This window comes from Colius striatus, chromosome 5 (assembly GCF_028858725.1).
Source record: "Colius striatus isolate bColStr4 chromosome 5, bColStr4.1.hap1, whole genome shotgun sequence".
Taxonomy (NCBI): domain Eukaryota; kingdom Metazoa; phylum Chordata; class Aves; order Coliiformes; family Coliidae; genus Colius; species Colius striatus.
The window spans coordinates 33,089,078-33,110,437 of record NC_084763.1 but is presented as its reverse complement, the minus strand read 5'-3'; the positions used below and the strand labels follow the sequence as shown (position 1 = coordinate 33,110,437).

The 21,360-nt window shown below is 41.3% G+C and overlaps 1 protein-coding gene across 5 annotated transcripts in view; it reads left to right on the top strand.

Moving 5' to 3' along the window:
- Positions 1-21,360, top strand: part of DYNC1I1 (dynein cytoplasmic 1 intermediate chain 1) — a 198,666-nt gene that overhangs the window by 108,989 nt on the left and 68,317 nt on the right. For all 5 annotated transcript variants that reach the window (XM_061996369.1, XM_061996367.1, XM_061996368.1 and 2 more), the window contains 3 exons: positions 6,097-6,259; positions 7,374-7,473; positions 12,514-12,639. In XM_061996369.1, the coding sequence (XP_061852353.1) occupies positions 6,097-6,259; positions 7,374-7,473; positions 12,514-12,639 (389 nt within the window). The remainder of the gene's footprint in view (positions 1-6,096; positions 6,260-7,373; positions 7,474-12,513; positions 12,640-21,360) is intronic.

Below are 21,360 nucleotides of genomic sequence, written 5' to 3'. Positions count from 1 at the left end.
AGCTACTTAGGTTTCTCAGAGTTTTCCTGGAGAGAGCCTGTGTCTCTTTGAGAGCTGGGATCAAAGTAAATGTAAGCTCCCAGATAGGAAGAAAAATTGCAGAAAATTACACAGATTCTTTTCATTTTATTGGAGGTAATGGACAGATGGGGAGAAGGAGCAAGGGGAAAATGGAAGTGGCTCTGACAGATAGGTTAGAAAATCTTCATATTTGAAAGAACACACCTGTGTGTTTTGGGTTTTTTGCTTATACTTGATATATTTGCAGAAGTTACAGCAGTATTTTACACTGGAAAAGAGTAATGATGTTAACATTCTTGTAAGAAGAGATTGCCTCAAATAAAACTTCAGAGGCAGCTGAAAGAAAGAAGAAAATGAAGTTAAAATATGAAGCTTAATATCGCCAAGGGGCATCTGGTGTGTCAGTCATATGAATGAAGTGAGCTGATTTATGCCCTACAAACTTTAGCCAAGGTGTTTCTGCTGCCGAAGAGGATTTAATAGGCTGCTGGCCTCCCACAGATCATTGCTAACTGCAAGGGAGATTTTGCTGAGGTAGAACTGCAGTCATACGTGTCTCCATTGCTTGTGAACACTCCACAGCTACCAAGCTGTTTATTTTTTGCCTTTTCCCTTTCTATTGATTTTTGGGTGTATTTTCTTTGCCAGTTATAGTAGGCAAATGGATGAGCAATAAATTTATACTTCCAAGCTGTAGAGAGGATTTGATTTAGCAAATAATTTTTACCATTTGGAGCAGTTTAAGATGAGTTTTCCAGTTGCCTTTGCAGTTATTTTCTCCCTTTTTATGCTGTTTTGCTGCATTGTCATGCTTGTTGTCTTTGATTCTCAGAAAGCAATGCTTTAGCGGTGACAGTGGGATATTGCCTCATTACAGGCTTCCTTGCCAGATGAACTCCCTTAGTACCAATTACTATTCATAAGCAGATGCTGCAATAGGTCAACCTGTGCTTCATGCTAGTCATTCTTTTTTTCACATGCATTGCTTCTGTATAAAGCACTTAGAGGCAAATTGTGCTCCTGCCTTGGAAATTGTCGCTCTGCTACTCAGGAGGACTGTACAGGGGGATGTAGATATTCTCTGGATGTGTGAAGCTCCACGGGGACCACTAACCTGGTGAGAGAAGGCATAGGGCCGAGGCCATAGGAGATCATCACATGCTAAAGTTTCCAACTTCTTAGCTGCTTTGTCTCCTGAGGGCCAAATTGCTTTCCACCTTTTGCATTTTTCTTACCCTCTATACTTAGCCCATGTGTAGTGCAGAGATTTTTGTCTTGCAGAGCCTCTCCCAAATGCGGGGAGTGCTCTGAAAGCAAGCGCACTGAAAACTGGGGGAGCTGAGTGCTGCAGTAATGCTGACCATGTCACTGCCCCTGCCTGCTCTGGTGCCCTGTGGTCCATCCTTGCCCCTGGGGGCATTGCATTTGAGCACCCAGAGCTCATGAATCTAGCATGAACCATGAGAGAATCAGATGGCAAACAAGGACTGCACCTCCCTGATAGCTGAAAGTAGCACAGCAACTGGAAAATAATTTCAAACTGCGACTTTAAACTGTGTCACTTGTTTAATTAAACATTAAGATAGGGATGACAGGGCTCGGAGTTAAATGTTGATGTATACTGGGTGTTTTCTGAGGCAACATGCTGAATAATATTTTTTGGCTGCTGGTGTTTGAACCCAGTATGGCCTAGAGAGACTGCAAGATCATCTTCACAAGTAAATACCTCAGATCTGTGGTGCAAAGCCAAATGCAGGATACCTTTGATCAACAGTTAAATTATGAGTCTCTAATTTTGCAGTAAGTCTGTTTATGATATGTTGTTGGTGTACCTAATTATAAATTTGGAACAAAGTTCTCTGTTAACATAGTTCCTGTGATTTCAACAGAGCTGTTCATGCTGGGAATTTAAGCTAGTTGTAAGGTTGATTTGGTGTAAGTTACTAATGGCACTTTTGAAAGACAAGTAATTCTGAACTATAACTAAAACAATTATTTAAAAGCACATGTGAACAAAGACATAATTGGTATACAACATTGCCACTGTATCAGTATGACCTTGCTAGTGTAATTGACAACAGAATTTTCTACCATAGCAATACCAGCATACCAATTTCTCTTGTTTGAGTTGGAATTTAATAAGAGGCCATTAAACTGATGGAGATATAGCCCTGGTGACTCCTACAAACATAGTATTTTTCAAATAGAGGACTGTATTGGAAATACTGATTTGGAAGTAAAGATATAGCAACTCTGCATACGTGTAAAGAAGCAACTTCCTCTCATGGGGGCCAGGCTATCCTGACCACAGCCTGAGATGGCTCCTAGCTCCTCCCAGGGCAGCTTTCATAGAATCATACAATGGTAGGGGTTGGAAGGAACCCAACTCCAGCACTTCTCTGTCCCTTTTGACCTGAGGAACCCAGAACTGGACACAGCACTCCAGATGAGACCTCATCAGGGCACAGTAGAGAGGGAGAAGAACCTCCCTTGACCTGCTGGCCATACTCATCTTGATGCATCCCAGGATGCCATTGGCCTTCTTGGCCATGAAGGCACATTGCTGGCTCATATTTAGTTTATTAACAATCAGGACTCCCAGGTCTCTCTCTGCAGAGCTGCTCTTCAGCAGTTCGACCCCCAGCCTGTATTGGTGCATGGGTTTGTTCCTTCCCAGATGCAGGACTCTGCACTTGTCCTTGTTGAACCTCATGAGGTTCCTCTCTGCCCAGTTCTCAAGCCAGTCGAGATCCTGCTGAATGGCAGCACAGCCTTCTGGGGAATCAGCCAGTCCTCCCAGTTTGGTGTCATCAGCCAACTTGCTGAGGGTACACTCTGTCCCCTCATGCAGGTGGTTGATGAAGATATTGAACAAGACTGGCCCCAGAACTGATCCCTGTGGAACTCCACTGGCCACAGGCCTCCAACTCGATTCTGTGCCGTTGATCACCATCCTCTGGGCTCTGTCATTCAGCCAGCTCTCGATCCACTTCACTGTCCACTCATCCAAGCCACACTGCTTGAGCCTTCTGATGAGGATGTTATGGGAGACAGTGTCAAAAGCCTTGTTGAAGTCAAGGTAGATGACATCCAGTACTCTCCCCTCATCTAGCCAGATGATTATGCACTCATAGAAGGCTATCAGGTTGGTCAAACAGGATTTCCCCTTGGTGAAGCTATGTTGACTCCCCCTGATAACCATCTTTTCCTTCATATGTTCAGTGATAACATTCAGGATGAGTTGTTCCATCACCTTTCCAGGGATGGAGGTGAGGCTGACCGGCGTGTAGTTTCCTGGGTCGTCCTTGCCATCTTTGAAGACTGGTGTGACATTGGCCTTTCACCAGTCCTCAGGCACTTCATCTGTGGATGGAGAAAAAAATGGAGAGAGGCTCAGCAATCACATCAGCCAGCTCTCTCAGCACTCTCTGATGCATCGCATCAGGACCCATTGACTTATGAGCCTTAAGCTTGGCCAACAAGTCTTTAACCTCTTCCTCTTCCACCCAGGGCAAGTCCTCTGCTGTCCTGGCCATCCTGTTATCGTTGCTGGACTGGGCTTCCTGGGGGCTGGCCTTGGCCGTAAAGACTGAAGCAAAGAAGGCATTCAGTACTTCAGCCTTCTCTGCATACTCAGACACCAGGGCACCCTCAGCATTTAGCAGTGGGCCCACATTCCCCCTCACCATCCTTCTGCTGCTGGTGTACTTGAGAAATGCCTTATTGCTGTCCTTAACTTCCCTGGCTAAATGTAATTCTAGAAGGGCTCTAGCCTTCCTAGTTGCACCCCTGCATGCCCTGGCAATGTTCCTATACTCTTCCCAAGAAGCAGCCCCTGTTTCCACCTCTCATAGATGGCTGCTTTCTGCCTGAGTTGTCCCATCAGATCGTTGCTCATCCATGGAGGCCTCCTACCTCCTTTTCCTCCTTTCTTGCGCACTGGGACACACTGATCCCGGGCTTAGAGGAAGTGGTGCTTGAAGATTGACCAGCTCTCATGAACACTTCTGTCTTCTAGAATCATATCCCATGAGATTTGTCCAAGTAGATCTCTGAAGAGGCCAAAGTTGGCTTGCCTGAAATCCAGGGTCACGATCCTGCTTTGTGTCCTGCCTCTTCCACCCACACAGGATCTTGAACTCTACCATCTCATGGTCACTGCAGCCGAGGTTGCCTCCAACCTTCACATCCCCAACCAGGCCCTCCTTATTCATCAGTACCAGGTCCAGCAGCACACCTATCACCTGCCTTGCCCTGCCCATTAATTTTTTCCCATAAGCACTCTACCCGCTCCTCATCCCCACCCAGGCACAGTTCAGTACACATTAATTGCTCCCTCACATAGAGAGCAACTCCACCTCCAAGCCTTGTCAGCCTGTCTTTCCTGAACAATACATAACCCTCCATGGCTGTGCTCCAGTCATGGCAGCTGTCCCACCACGTCTCTGACCACAATGAGGTTGTAGCCCCACATCCACACCCACATCTCCAGTTCCTCCTGCTTATTCCCCAGGCTGGGTGCATTGGTGTAGAGGCAGCGCAGGGGCTTACTCTAACACGTAGGTTTCCCTGGGCAGGTGCAGGAGATTCTCTCCGGTTTGGCTCTTCCTCAGGGTGGTCAGCCTTCCGTATCTCAGCCCAGTGTGCAGATGAAGGGCACTTATCATTGCATTCCCTGTCCTGCCGTGTTTCCCAACTAGAGGAGACAGCTTGTTCTATTTTGCTTCCCCCTCCACCCCCCAAGTCCCTTAGTTTAAAGACCTCTTAATTAAGTTTGCTAGTCTACTCCCAAATATTCCAGTGCACTTATGGGAGAGATGAATCCCATCCCGTCCTATCAAGCTGTAGTCCTCAAGGAAGGATCCATTGTCAAAGTACCCAAAGCCTTCCCGCCGGCACCAGCCTCTCAGCCAGGAGTTCACTTGGCTGATTTTTCCATTGCAAACTCCTCCTTTATCTCTAGTGAACAGGACAGAGGAGAAAACAACCTGAGCCCCTCTACCTTTTATCTGCTCCCCCAAGGTTTTAAAATCCTTCTTGATCCTGGAGATGTCATGCCTCATGACATCATTCATACCTACATGGAGCACAAGTAAGGGGTGGTAGCCTGCATCCCTGCTGAGTCGTGGTACTCTCTTGGCCATATCTCTGATCTTGGCTCCAGGCAGGCAGCACACCGCTCTTGACTCCCTATCTGCTCTACAGATGGGTCTCAGTGCCCCTTAGCAGAGAGTCGCCCACAACAAGCACCTATCACCTGTTCCTGCGATGTCCATTACCTACTGCAGGTGGAGCAGCTGATGAGTTGTTTAGTGAGTTTTCCCCTTTGGAACTTGCTCGTCAAAGTCCCTTGTCGCCAGTGCCTCATACTTAATTGTAGTGGGCACTCTGGAAGGAGGGCTTTGAAGACGAGCCTTTGTCTTTCTTTTCTTTGTCCGTGGCTCAGTGGTGTCTTGCTCTGGCTCTTAGGATTCCTCTGTGAGGAGGAAAACTGCCTTAAAGAAACTGATGTTTGGTCGGTTACTGCCTCGGAGAATGTCTTTGGTTATTTTCCTTCATTGCTCCACAAAAGTCCTAAAGCAAAGATAGAATTTATCAGTACCACCAAGGAGAAATGGGAAGAAGTGGAGAGAGAGATTATGTGAGTCTCTTTTAACACAAAGAACTGTAGTATAAGTTAAGAAGATTATTTTATCTTTTACTCCTCTGACAGATCCTCTGTTACATAAGTGTTCTGCTTTTTCGAGTTAGGTATTGCCTAAATGTCAGTCAGAGCCAGTTGCTGAAATAGGAACTCAGAGTTTATTTAATTTAGGGGGGTTAAGTATTTTCCATTTCAGAATAATAAATATATAAGATATAGGATCTCTTCTGTGTAAATGCCACCTTCAGGGCATATACAGGGGTATGTTTAGGTATAGTAAAAAATTTTTAGTCATGATTTTGAGTGTAAAGCTTTGATTTTTGTCCTGACATTGCTACAACAAGCTTTCATGTAAAAATAAACTCACTGAAAATGTTGATTCGTTGGGAAAGGGGTGAAATGTCATCAACTACATCTTTTCATTTTCCAAGCTCCTCCTAGGGAACTGACAGAAGAAGAAAAACAACAAGTTCTCCATTCAGAAGAATTTCTGATCTTTTTTGACCGGACAATGCGTGTAATTGAGCGAGCTTTGGCTGAAGATTCAGACATCTTCTTCGACTACAGTGGCAGAGATGTAGAAGAGAAAGATGGGTCAGTTTGGGGTTTGTTTGCTTTTGTAAAGTAACCTTTATAAAAAGGATTCCAATGCCAGGAAGCCTTAGTTTTAAAACTAAAGTAGACATTTGTATAGTCTAAAATTTCTCTGAGAAGGCCTGGGTCACATTGTTAGCCTAAATTATTTTGTAGAATAGCCTCATGCTTTATTGCTCTGGATTTTTTTCTTTGAAATATTATGCAGGTGGCTTAATTGTGGGGTTTTTTTGTGTGTGAAATGTCATATTCTGAAGAAAAACATTAATAACTGAAGTAAATAAATGTTTGTGTACACATATGTAGATGTGCATGTGTATGTTCCAGTGCCCTTATGTCATGATATTTTTACAAACTCAAATTACTGTAGTTTATAGTCTGCTACTGCCTCGGGTGTGTAATGGATCCCACTGTGCTATGCATTGTGTGGATGAAAATGATGATCTCCTTAAAGTGTTTGCAGTCTAAACACGTAAGATGAGAGGTGACAGATTGTGTATTCAGCAATTGATAGGGGAGTAGAAGCAGCAAAACTTGTTAGTACTAGAGGAAGGATTTAGATTTCAACAGCTGTGTATCCATCGAATCCTCATGGAAAAATCTATAGCTGTGTTGCACTGAAATTACTTACTGGAAGTTGCTCTAGAACATTACCCCTCTAACTGTTTAAATACATTGGTGTGGCAGCATTGGACCAGCACTGAACTTCAGTACATCCTAATGGTACCAGAAGGCATCCGCCGTCTCCATCACTGGACAGAAGTTCTGTAACTTTAAGATTTCAGGAATCAAAGATAACAGAGATTTGGTGAGGGCATGGAGGTAAAGATTCAGAACAGGTGATGCTAAATGCCAGGGCCAGGTTTGGTCCTGATAGACAATGGTAGCAGAAGTGTCTTGTAGTCAGGAAGACAGTGGGAAATTGCAATTGCAGTTTGGTTTTTGGTGCAGATTTGTTATCGACAAGACTGTCATTGAGAGCCATAAAATCAAGGTGGCAGAATTTCCCAGACTGGGTAAAGATTTGAGAAGTAGTCAGAGATTTTTACATTGCTTTTCACAGCATTTGAAACCTAGTACTTCAAAAAGTGTCCCTTTGTTTGAATTCACACAGAGATATTCAAGCAGGAGCCAACCTTTCCTTTAACCGTCAGTTTTATGATGAGCACTGGTCAAAGCATCGTGTTGTCACCTGTATGGATTGGTCTCTTCAGGTAAGGTGTGAAGCTGAGAGATAAGTTGGCATATTCCCTCCAACTTCTCCCTGAAAGAATACAGCCAGCCTCAATTTGCCCTTCATTTTGCAGAGTATCATGTTATTTTTCAGCTGTCAGCAGGACCCTGAATGAGTGAATGTATGCTTCTCCATAAAGAAGAGTAGTGGACAATAATGAAGCTGTTGGGGTTTTTTTTGTATATATTACTTGGTCATCAAAACCATTAAGTTGTATTAAAACTGTAGGTTAACAGACCTACTAAGATGGAGTGTTTACTTTTCCCTCCATTCCTTCAGTACGTGGAAATTTTTTTAGGACAAAAGTTTAAAATTAAACCAGTTAAATATAGTTTACTAAATATGCAGCAAATTATTTAATAACTAGTTATACATAATAATATAATTTTTTTTTCCAGTATGCTAAAACTCAAAATGTGAAAGTATCTTAACAACTTGAAAATACTGAAAAAAGATATTTTGAAAAAGTCTTCAAGTGATGAAAGAGGAGGCTGAAGCTGGCCAGAGGGCATGCTAAAGCAGGATGCCTGGAAAACATCCAGTTTCTGTGCACCACAAGGCATTGTCATATTGCAAAATAAAAAAGATGACAGAGCTGCTTAAGCTTCCCAAAACCAATACAGATGCATCAGCAAAGCCCAGAAACCATGTTAATTAGTTACTCCATTGGAGAGCTGGGATTAGTACACACACACATCATCACAGGTCCTGTCAAATTCATTTAGTCGCAGTTTCACTCCAGCCACCCTCATCCTCTCTTCTTGATCTCTATTAGCCTGTTCCTAGGTTCCAGACTGCAGCAAAGCAGCTGATTTTCGTGGGAGGGAAACCAGGGAGACTCTGCTCCAAGGCCCACAGTATAGATATAACAAAGTGGCTCCAGAAGGATGTAGACTTGAAAATATGTGAACGCAAACCAGTCTGCCTTGGCCCCAAACCCAGGCTTAGGCATGTCCTGCTGTGTCCAGAGCCCTCATGCAGTCTGGTGTGGGTAGCAAAGATGCTACAGATGTAGCTCAGGCCAGTGCTAAGAACAAGTTTCACTTTGATCTTAGAAGTAGCTGGTCTTTCTGCACCATGTTAGATGTGCCTGTGGACACAGCATGTGTTAAAGGCCAAGTAGGTAAATGGGGTGTGTGTACTGGAGAGAGATAGTGGGTGAGAAGCATAGTGACTCTCACATCCATCCTTCTCTCTGTCCCCTTGAAATTGCAGCTGGTCTGCTTCCATCTCTCTGGGTACTTCTCAGGTAAGGTGGCAGCTTCCTGCACAGAGGACACGGCAGGCAACAGGGAGGAGAGGAGCTGAAGGGTCCCACCAAGCATGACTGGTAGACTGTGGAGGTCTGTCTGGCTGAGTGGGTGAGGTGCACAACAGCCAGCTGCAGAGAGGCTTCTTTTAACATCCAGCTTGCACCCTGTGTGTGAAATGAAGGATTTATTCCTTTGTTTTCATACAAAATATCAGCTTAACAACAGGTATGCACTGGTGTGATGTGGGTGGCCTTTAAGCACGTATGGATTTCCACAGAAATCAAACATAAGCCTGAGGAAACACTTATCTTAGGTTGTTCACTTGTTCAGGGGCTGGAAATTACATGGAATTCTTATCTGATATTTTCCTAACAGGCAGCTCTTACTGTATTCCCAGGGCAGCAAGAAAAAAAGCTGCCTTAGAAGAACATTGCCAAATGTAATTGCTCAGCCCTTGGGGCTCACAGGCATGTTCTGCTTCCCACCTCTTTGTTCCAGGGTGGCCCCTCCTGCCTTCCCCTCTATTAACTCCTCATGCTCAGCTCCCTGTCACCTCAGTGGGAGCTCTCCCTCCTGAGTGGCTCCTCCGTGCTGCGGGGCTGCTGTGCACCTCCCTGTGCTAAGCCTGGGAGAAGGGATTTGCCTCCTTTTGCTGGCTTTGGAGTGTGTCATGCAGCAGGAGCTGAAGCCAGAAGGAGCTGTTCCACCTAACCTCTAGCTCCACTACTCACCCATTCTCCAGGACATAGCAGTCTCCAGTATGCCAAAGGATAACTTGAATAATCATGGGAACTCCAGAACACATTGCTCAATTTTCTGCGATAGAACTGTTGCTGCAAAACAGCCTGAGGGCAAATAGAAGCTTAATGAAACAGAGGACCTTGATGCATTGATTAAAGAAATTATTCTGTTCCCAGTGACACATAAAATACGGTCCCAAACATGTGGGATCATTCATCCACTAGCCCCTTGATTCTTTTGCAGACAAAAGGCAAAGCGGCATAGATTGCTTCATCAAGGACCTAAGGGAAAGCCCCAACAGTGTAAATACAGACACTCACCTTGCTCTGTCCATGAGAAGGTAACTTAGCTCACCTAAAGCCAGGAAAACCACGGTCTCAGGAGCACTGCCATGTCTCAACTCTCAGGCAGGAGCCTTGGATGCTGCTTCCTAGAGCAGCATTTCCATGTTGTTTTGAGTTGCAGTCACAGGACAGCTAGGCACTTGGTGAGGACGAAAATTCTGTAAATGCAAGTAGATTGAGTGAAGCGGAGAGTGTGTAATGCTAGCATGGATTTAGGGTGCTGCACTTAGCTTGGTTTTTTTTTTAACAGTCAAAAAGCCTCATAATAGTGTTGCCCAACTAGATGTGACCCCAGTGTCTGTGTAAACTTGAAACTCTTATTTCCAGTCAGATACATAAACTGTGATTGCAAAACCTATGTATAGACCAGCAAGATTTGAGTCAGTGTTTGTTTACAGCCAGACATGTTGCCAACAAGAGCACGCTCGCTCAGCTTTCCAGGAGCATGTACCAACCCTAAAGTGTCTCTAAAATGGTTGTATGCCCTACCTGTCTGCAGCGGTGCCAGTGCAAAGGCTTGTCGCTTCTGCCTGCCAAGGTACCTACCCTTTCACGACTGTGGGCTCAGCTGCTGTTGTGAATGGGACCCAACCTGTGCAGCCAAAACAAGATGCCCTGGCAAGAGCCTACTATGCACCCTGTTTACTTGGACCTGGGCCAATGTGGGATGAAAAGATTCAAAGTTGAAGCTGAGCTCGCTATTCAGAAGTGGTTGTAATCTGTGTCAGGGAGAGAGAGAGAGAGAGAAGAGGGAGGTGAGATGGATGAGAGCAGTGGAGGGCAGTCTGGCACAACTGTGTCCAGAGAAGTGGTACCTCAGGGTTAAGATTAAACCACCCTCAGGTCTATCTCAGTTTGTGTGGAGAGAGAAGAGTATGTTGGTTTGCTGCATGCTCTAAATCCCATGCAAGTGATTTGGGTGCTAAATTGCCCTTAGGAGCTGTGCCAGCAGCCAGGGTCTACCTAAGTGTAGTGTATTGCATATCTGTGTGTGTTGCCTATCTGCTGCTACACATCAGTGGCCAATGGGTGTACAAGTAAATACGGATCTGATTTTGTAATGCTTATTATATCAGTCTCATGATGTAGGTACAACCCAGTCAGACCTGCTCCAAATGGGAAAGAGGCAGCTATGGTGGCCACGTGTCATTGCTGATTCTCCCACATGTGGGGTCCATGCCCATTTGAAACAATGAGCTTGAATATAAAAAATCATCAGCTGCGTGATGTATTATCCATCAAAGGGTACACAAAGTAGGAAAGAACAGTTGCTGATGGCAGAAGTTATAGCTGTGCATATTATTCCTTCCACATGGATTTTGAGAGTAGACATTCAAACCCCAACAATAATAAAGGATAGGGAGGGGGTATTTTTATTTATACTGCCTGGTTTGGACCAAATTCAGAACTTCTGATAGCAATATGGGCAGTTTCTTGGTCCCACTTCCTTTGCAGCTGCTTACTGTGTGTTTCCCTATAAAGTGGTGAATGGTTTAGCAGAAATTTACCCAGGAAAGCAAGCATCAGTGATTTTCAGATTATCATTGAGAAATTTTGAGGGAAAGCATTCCTAGTTTATAAAAGGAGAGTATGGGACCTCATTAGTCTGCAGAAGCCACGTGCTTTTTCTCTGGACCTACCATAAGGCCCACTTTGCTTATTTAGAGGGAAGGCTACCAGAAGTTCAGTGTCAAACACAGGAGACTGGAGAACTGGCTGCAATTATATAGGCAGAAAGTAATTGATATTTTTCTGGGAAAATTTTTACTTCTTATGGTGTTTTGAAATGATACAACGTTACCAATAGAATATGAAAATCCAATTTTTCATAGATGATATTATGTGTGTGTATGTGTATATGTGCATATATATAAACAGATCAAACACATACGTGTGTGTTGCATATCTGCTACTATACATCAGTGGCCAATGGGTGTACAAGTAAATATGGATCTGATTTTATAATGCTTATTGTATCAGTCTCACCAAATCAGTGGAATCTGAGGTCACCCTGTGCTTTACAAGATGACTTTGTCATCTTGCAAAATTGAGCTTCTGTAAAGACAATGTTTTTATTTGCTATTTGAATCATCAAGAAGAGCTTTAAAGTTGATTCTGTGCATAACTGAATAGGCAGAGTGCATAATAAAATAAGAAAGAAGTTTTCAGGAATGCTGAAAAAAAAAGAATTTCAGATCAAAAGCAAGTCAACACTATGGTCATAGTGTTTTTATTGTCAAAGTCAGTTTGTCCTCGATGAAATGGTTAAGCAAATACATTAGAATTACTCAGGCTTTCAAATTTTTTGTCTTCTTTGCTTTGCATTCCCTTTATGAATATCCTGCTTGTTGTCTTTTCTGATAATTACCTGCATAAAATAACATTGCCTTTGTAGTACCTGAGCATAACAGTTGGAGAACAAGGAGCGGGGGCTTTAAGGAAGTCAGAGATGAATAAAATATAAACCCGAAGTGAAGCTGAATACTATGACTGAGCTAGCATATATTATAATTAAAACCAGATATCCTGCTTCTGCAGGGGGTTGGACTAGATGATCTCTAAAGGTCCCTTCCAACCCCTACCATTCTATGATTCTATGATTCTATATCACACATTTAAATTATTTCTGTCTCATATGATTTTGCACAGGTTCTTCATCATTCATATTCTTTTTCTTTCTAGTACCCTGAGTTGATGGTTGCATCTTATAATAATAATGAAGATGCTCCACATGAGCCTGATGGGGTAGCCTTGGTGTGGAACATGAAGTTTAAGAAAACCACACCGGAGTATGTTTTCCATTGTCAGGTAAGGTTGAGGAAGCCATTAATTTCATGCTAGACAAAACAGAGTTTACTACATGGGGCATCTTCCCACTGTTTATGTGAAGAAGTTGAAGTCAACAATAGACGTTTTTGGAAAAAGTACAAGCATCAGTCCAGTGTTTTTAGAAGGCAACCAGCCTCTTCAAACAATACTCAAGGCCTGTCAGGGTAGTGTGTCATTCTTTGTCTATTTAAAACAGTCCCTAGGAAATTTAGTTTATAAAGCTCTTGCACTTATAAAGTAACTGTGGTGTACCACTTCCTCATCCAGGCAGCAACATATGCTTTCCCACCCACGTTAGCTTCCTCACATCCTCTGCACTCCAAGCTGCCTTGGTTCTGCTCTGTATCAGGTTTTGCCTTAAAAATTGGAAAGCACACTTAACATTTCTGGGCACGCATCTTACAGCTTGATAAAAACGGTCTTGATTACAAGGACTACTCCACTAATTGCTGTTTGACTGTCCTTTAGGTTAGCAAACTACTGTTTCACTCCATTCCATGCTACTTTATGACCACACCATTTTAGAAGTTTATAGACAAAAATAGTTGGGTGTTTTATTTTTATAGGTCTTTTTGCTCCTCTTAATGCCACTGCTTTTGTGTGTGAAATGGCACAGCCTCTTATTGGAAGAAATGTTCTGACCATTTTCTCTATCTCTATCGAAGTATCCAAACTGTGGAACTGGGCTTGGGCCAAATTTCCAACCTCTTCATTAATATCCTTCTGCGATAATTAAATACAGGACAGTGGTATTCAAAGAGCCATATGGAAAAGTTTCAGCAAGTAAAAGTTAACAATCAGAGATTACTAAAATGCATTATTCTGTGGTAAAAATTGCTTCTCTTCGAAGGGTATTTATTACCTGGCTAATTGTGTAAGTTAAGTGTCATTTTACATTCAAGAACCAAAGATCTTTTTGAACTAAGTTTGTATTTGGACTTGGGTACATTATCAGATGTAACATAGTGGGAGGGAGTTGCTGGAGTTGAGGTTACTGCTTCAACCTGATTAAGTAACCTTTAATTCTGGGCATGTTTTTCTAATTTGCTATTCTGAAAAACAACTTCACAAGAAGTCTAAGCATGCACAGCAAATATGCCATACAGATTTATATGTATATGTATATATATATATGTAATGTATGGGGAGGTGAGATGTTACCTTTGAAATGAGAACTTGGATTTTTCTCCATATCATATTGTGCAGACCGATGTGTTCTTTCAGACTGCTAGGATCCCATGTTTAAATTTTTTCTAGGATATACATGCAGCTTAATGTTTTAAACAAAATATTTAAGAGAAGAGATAGCCCGTTGCAGTTTCAGCAAGAATAATCCTTAAACTAGATTGATTTTGCAAGACAATAACCAGATTCAGGGTAACCGTTCTGAGTACACAAAGGGGAGATCGACTACAGACATAACGATGTGCTCCGTTAATTAAAAATTCTATCTAGTTTTAAAAGTCGGTACACTTAAACAGGGGAGATGTGACTCAGTAAATTGAAAGCATTGAGACAGGCTATACTCTCCATTAGAAAAACAAAGTGTTGGACAGACATCTGGCTTGGCTAAACTTCTGTCTAATTCTCCCATTAGGTTGGATGACCCTCTTTTAGAACTGGAACCTTAAAACCTGTGAACTGAGACACATATGGCACTGTGCTTTCACTTCCACCCTGGACTCATAATCTTTCAGTTAAATGAAATGAATTCTTCTGTCAATGAAGAGGATTTATTTTCTTGGTCAAACTGTCCACAGATAATTTGCATTATAAGTCTGTTATAAGTTGGAACCATGTTTAAACCACCATTATGGTGCTACTGACATGTGGAATATCTTCTGCATCTCAGATCAGATGGGGATGCCTACATGAGATTAAATGGGGAAACGGAAAGCATGAGATTTGGTCTCCTGAACACAGGTTTTGTTCTAACTAACTGAGATGGAAAATAAGAAAAAAAAAAATTAGCTCAGAGTCTGGAATTCAGTTCTGTAGATCATCATGTTTTTCTGTTAGTTAGTGGAAACCAACTGTATTATTAGTCAGCCCCATATAATTTATAGTACTGTTTTGCAAGAGAAACGTTCCCTTAATCAGTCCTGATTCAGTCATTTCTCTAGGTCTTCCATGAGACAGGCCCACTTTTTCTTCCACAATACATGACCTTAAAACAGTGCAGACCAGCAGTTAGAGGTGAATGTACACCTAATCATTACAGCTGAGTTGCTCAGATATGACAGGTACAGCACTTGGAGTGTGTTTTCCCAATAGACCTCTATTTTCCTTTCCAAACACTTTCTATAAAAGCATGGTCTTTAATAAATACTATATGAGACTCACTAATACATCTTTTGCCTTTCAGTTTTTGGGCTCATAGAATGAGAAGCACACAAGTAGAAACTCATTTGAGATGTGACTGTCAAGGAACTCCTGCAAGCCACTTCTGAGAAGCTAAATCAATAAATAGGTTTACAAAGCCTGAAGGAATTTCTGAGAAATACCACCTCAGGAGTTCTGGTAACATCAAAAGAAACAGAAACATGAGATATCTCTGTACAGCAAAAGAGCTGGCTGAACTTCAGCAAGTAGAACTTTACTTTTTTTTTTTAGATACCTCTTGTGCACATTTTATGAATTCTTGAAGCTAGGAACTATGATGTTTTTCAGTCTTTCCCAATATGTTATACATATCTTAGTGAGATGATTACCAAGAATTTCTTAATTTTCTTTACCTCTTTCTATGATTTTTTTTTAATCTTATGTAAGATCATGGAAATTGTCATCATCAGAACAACAGGCTTTCCCAGTGCCTTTGCTGAAAGTTGCCAGAATCCAGGGGCTCCAACTAAAGTTTCCTATTGGCCATGGCAGATTGTGATGCAAAAACCTACCAGTAATGATGGTTTTTCCAAACTCCAGTGAGCAAAATATTTTATTTCAGTTCTCAAATGTGAGGGATTATGTATTCTATAATGTTTATCTTAACTGTTGTCACTAATGATCTTACAGTTACAAAATTCTTGCCCAATTTAAAGTCATTGGTAATTGGCTCAGTACAACATAGGTGGTAGTAAATTTCATAGCTCTACAATATGTTGTGCTAAAATACTGGGTTCAATTTTGGTTAATATGCATTAAGGGAAAAATTACTATCAGACAAGTGAACTTGTTTCCTCATTAATTCATGCGAACTGTCATGTATCAAATCGTTTATAAACAAAACAGTCCTACTGGCTTCTACTCTCTTCTCCTATGGAATATTTCTTTTCTTCTACTTGTTTCATTTTTGCCCTTCTTTGGGTTTTTATATTTCTACTTAACTCAATGATGTGCTGACAGTACATCACTGGGACTCCCACAGATTTTTTCCTCTATAGCTCATGCTTACCGCAGGGCTAGAAATGGGCAAACAAGGAAGAGTGAGGAATCAAGCATTTTTTTTCATTTGTTTTCCCATGCAAGAAAAAGAATATTGTCTCAGAAGCAAAATCTAGAGGGGTGATGTCATTTGCCAAAGGAATGAAAGCTCCATGCTTTCCTTAGGTAGTGAGGAATACATTTAGCATGCACTTAATAATGCAGAGTGCAGACTGGGAATGTCCTTGTAGGGAAGAGTCAGGGATGTCCTCTTTCCCCATGCTGGAGCATCACAAAGTCTTAGTGTAATCCAGCGCATTCCAAAGGCAAAACCCAAGCCTTTCAGAAGTACTTTATGAGGCCCTTTGGATGAGTCATCCCTGGTTAGGTTGGTTTGGCAGTATACAGAGAGGGAATGAATTCCAGCAAAGATGTGGAAATCACATTGACTCTCCCTCGGTTTGGTGGGAGAATTTTGAGCAGTGATTCACACTGCTCCTTTCAGCTACTGTTGGTCTACATTTAGGTGGAGGTAACAAAAATGAAAGTAGTATGGCATAGTTATAGATGAAATGGCTCAACATGAGCTCCATCCTGCACTGATTTTATGCAATGCATGGTGTTAGTCTTGTGTGTGAACATTCCTGTACTGTTGTTTGACAGTGTAACATCAGTGATATTTCTTAGTCTTACTTTTCCTTAGAAAGTGCTTATACGTGCATAATGTGTTTTTTTCACTGAACAATAACATAAAAGTCTACATTACTCATTAATTATGAAGGTCCTTTGTAATGCAATGCCCATTGTTTCTGTACTACTGGTCATCTCTGCTCACAATGTTGTTTCTGTTTCTGGTGGGCTGATCTAAGCTTTCAGAGCCAAAGTGATCTGAAGAAGTAACTTTGCATCAGCATACCTGGCTGAGTGATGCAAATGAGAACTCAGACTGTCTTTGCCCTAAAGTGGCTAGTTGAAGTTTGAACTTTTATACCCTTCCTTTCAGCAGGGCCTGTTGACATGGGTACAGCACTGGTCTTTTACCAAATCTCATAGCTTTTGAGTTAGAGCTGATATGCAGAGACAGAAGATACAAGGTAAAGAAATAATCAGTAAGTCTAGAGGACTTTAGGATATTGCAAACCATTTTCTCTTTTCTGGATGGGTTGTTAAATTTAGCTGAGGTATCTGGACCTCAACTTCAAACATCCCTCACTTCAAGACAGGAGGGCTGGGCGAAGATGGCTGAAGATAATAGTTTCATGCAAATTCAATGTTACTTTATGATTTAGAGGACTCTACATTGTGTTTGGAAAGTTTGATGATTTCTGCTTTCCTGTACCCAGTCTAGCAATAGCAAAAACAAAAAAAATTACTACATTGACCACATTTTGATTTAATATATATGACTTCCTAATCTATTCATGTTCTCTTTCTCAGCTATGTCTTTTCCAAGTGCCTCAAAAGGGCAGTGAGGAGTACAAATCTGACACATAGAAGAATCTCCATTTAGCATATTTTTAAAGAGGGAGAGCACATGTGAAGTAGCTTTTCTTTGAGGAAGCAGTAACCATTTAAGGGTTCTTTCAAGGAGTCAGATTGACTTTTAGTATAATCACAAAAAGATTTCAGCAGTATATCACTTTTAATAGCTGCAGCTATTTCTGTCCTTTCCCTAAAATGCCATGCAGTCAGCGTTACTTGGTTAGTTCCATCTCTTTTCTAAACTGTCAGGTTTTTTGTGGTATATGGGACTTGTGTTTTCTATTTTAATTTCAAGAAAAGCTGTCCATGCTTGGAAAATATTGGCGGACTGAGTACAGGATTCAGCCACACAGCCGTACCACAAAACGTTTCATTCTCCCCTAGATTTTTTGTAGTGGCTTCTATACACTGTCATTAAGTTATGTGTTTGACCACTCTTCACTGCTTGTCCTGGTGTGGTCTTTCCCTTTTCAACTGAATGTATGGAGTCAGAAATGCATATCTTAGAATTAGATGCACTGAGGTAAGTGAAGGGCTGTATTTAGTGGCTGATGTTGGCTGGACTTGCCTCCCTTTTTTTTCCTGATTTGGTTCTTTTGTTGTTGTCTGCTGTTTCAAAATCAACATAAATTCCTTCAGATGTGCTCTTTGCTCCAGCAGCCTGCCTTCTAAAGGTGCTAAGCACTCAAATCCACAAGACTTGTGTGTGGATCAGGTCGAGGTAACAGGATGAATAACTAATATGCTCCTTTTTCTAATGTACTTGAGTTTCCTCCTTTGTGGAAGCCAAATCAGAGCTCAGTCCCTCCAGAACTTTAAAAGAAAAAACCAAAAAGTATTCCTACAAGTGTAATTGGCAATAAAATACGTTTGGAATACTTAAACAATTAAGCCCATTTTCTCTGTTGATATACTGGTGCTTTTCCCCAAAGGCTTCCTCACTTTGTTGTTGCTGTCTAAGTTTCAAGTGAGGATTCAGCTCTTCAGAGCCCTAAAAGAAATTACAGACCCTAGACTCCCTCCAAGTTTCCCAGAATTTTCCAAATAAAATCAGTCCAAAAAAAAAAGAAAAAAGAAACAACCAAACATCTTTGGAAAAGGCTTTTTTCATTAAAAAAGTGTCCAGTTGTTAAAGTAGAACTGGGTAGAAGTGAGTTTAGTGAATAACCACTGAAACTTGGTTCATGATTGAGGTTTAGACTGCATAGAAGGAAAAGGCTTTTCCCCATGAGGACAGTCAAGAATCAAAGCAGGCTGTCCAGACAGGTCGCTCAACCTCCATTAAGGTTGCCCTAAGCAACCTTGTATAATTTCACAGCTTGCCCTGAAACAGGAGGTTGGTATGATCTGAACACGAATGAGATTCTCCCTCCTTTTTGCTGGGGCAGCTCCCATTCTGGGAATGCTTCAAGACCCAGGGAGTCAAATTTGTAACACAGTACCAAAATGCTGTCAAATGCATCAAATAGGGCTTCATAGGTAGGGAGGTTGTTTTGTTTTCATTTCTGTTTTGTTTCGTGCTGTACATCTTTTGTAGCATGATCTTTGCGAAGCTGCATGGAGCTCTTCTGTGCCTGTCTGCCAGGTCACTTGTTGCTATTATCTTTGTGACTATGTGGTCATTTGCATGCTGCAATAATTAATGCAGATGCATAGGCATGCAATTTTTTGTTAAAATTTGGGGGGATTTTTAACTATGCTGCTGGAGGAGGGGAGCAGTTTCAGCTACAGCTTGTGATAGAAGGACCTATTCACTCTGGTTTTATTTTTAAACTTTTTTTCCTCTGTCCTGTTGTGGAACATAGGCTGGAACACAGAAACATGGAGCATAGTTTGTGCTGTGAGGATTTCAGTAAACAAGAGCCTGTGTCTTGTCTCTTAGGCTTTTGCTTTAGGTTCTTCCTCCTATTCTCAGCTGATAGGAGCTGTCTTTTTTCACTCCTCACGTTAGACTCTTCACCACTTCTAGCCTTTGGTGATTAAAACCAACTGTTATTAGATAAGTAGATTAGTGCTCCAATACTTACATAGAGATTGTGTGTGAGTCAGGAGTTGCACTCACACTGAAGGATGAATGTAGTATTTGGGAGATGGTTTGTTAGTGTCAAATGAGAGGAAAGACAGAGACCTGCATGCAGCAGATTTGTAGAGGAGGCCAAGGAGAGCCAAATATACAAGAGGCAGAATCTCCTGTCTCCCAGATACTACTGAACTCGGAGACAGCAATGGGGGAGGACAGAAAAGGCACTGAAAATGTTGAGATATACATTCATACATTCTGTCTTAGGTGCTACAGTGTCTGATCCAGTCCTGAACTCTCCAGTATTAAATGCCTCAAGTCCTGCTTTACTGCTGAAATGCCACAGGTGTTAATATGGCATCTGCAGCTCAAGAAAAAGTATGCCATGTTTTCCACAAAGCCTTTCGGTCCTAAAAATCTCTTAAAACTCATTTTACTTCCACACAATATCAAATCATGATATTTTTCATAGCAAGAGTGGGAGAAGAAAACCTTCTTCCATGAAAGGCTGGAGAGAAACTAAGCATCATTTTTAGATTAAAGGGATGTCAACTCACAGAGCTGTATGCCTTCCCTTGGGTTTACCTGTACCTTTCCTAACCCTTAGCGAAGCTGCTATTTCCACAGTGACTTAGATTTATTGCTACCTTGTACAGAACCCAGGAGAGCAACACACCCATCAAAGCCAATGCGTACACTATAACAGCATAACTGTATGCCATGTTCCATCAGTCTATGAAATGACTGCTAATACAAAAGGTGGGTGCAGTTTCCCTATTAGTGATTAACATTCTGAATTACTTGATGACCGTTTATACATACAAAGCCTGCTAGCAACAGGATGGTGCTTTGCTTAGAGCAGGCTTAAAATGGATCATCTTCCTCATTTTAAACTGAGATTTCAATTATGAATAAAAGAATTAGGAAGTGACAAGTTTGCTTGTCTTGGATAGAAAATTTTAGATGCTTCCTACTTCTAAGCCTTTTTTGGTGTGGGTAAAGTGTCATACTCTTAAACGATATGCTGTCACTACTAGTGATAGCACTGCGCTTTTTGTAGGTGTTAAAATAATGATTTGTAATGAATCTATTCTTAAAGATGCTGTCTTCTTAAGGTTCACATGTTCTTCCTTTCAGATCAAACATAAAGAATATGTTGGTTGTGGCAGGCATTCTTTATTTTAAATGTTTGTTTCACCAATAACTTGCATCATACCTTTCTGAATTACTGGAGTCTAATATGCAAATGCAAATAATGTAATTTGGAGAAAAACTAACCTTTGAATTTCCAGAGTTACACGTGCAGTATTTTAAAATTTTATCTAGATAAAGGGAACAAAAATCTCAGTCAAAAAACTATATTTCATAAGAGAAAATTACAGTGATATTGATGGTTTGCCAGAACTTCAGGCGCTGACAAAATCCACAGTGTCCTGAAAGAGATGCCTTTGCAAAACCATTCCTTTGCAAATGGCTTAGATTATTGATACTTATAAACATATGACATTATTAATTCAACTCATAAGTTATAAAAACTCTGTTGATAAAAAATGCAAATTTGTCACATTATCCCAAAATCACTGAGAAAAAAAACCATCAAGTCTTGCAGTTGTTCCTGAGGGTGTTTTGATAGGTTAGTATTGTTGATTTGGTTGCATTTCAACGTGACCTTGTATAAAATATTTTAACAAAAAGAGAGCAAGGAAAATAAAAGAGAACGTAACTTTATTTATGTGAACATTACATTTTAAAGTTTGTCTTGTATATCTGAAAGTCCCAGTGCTAAATGAGTTTTGGGTGAACAAGAAATCAGATCTGAAATGAATAAGTCACTGGGA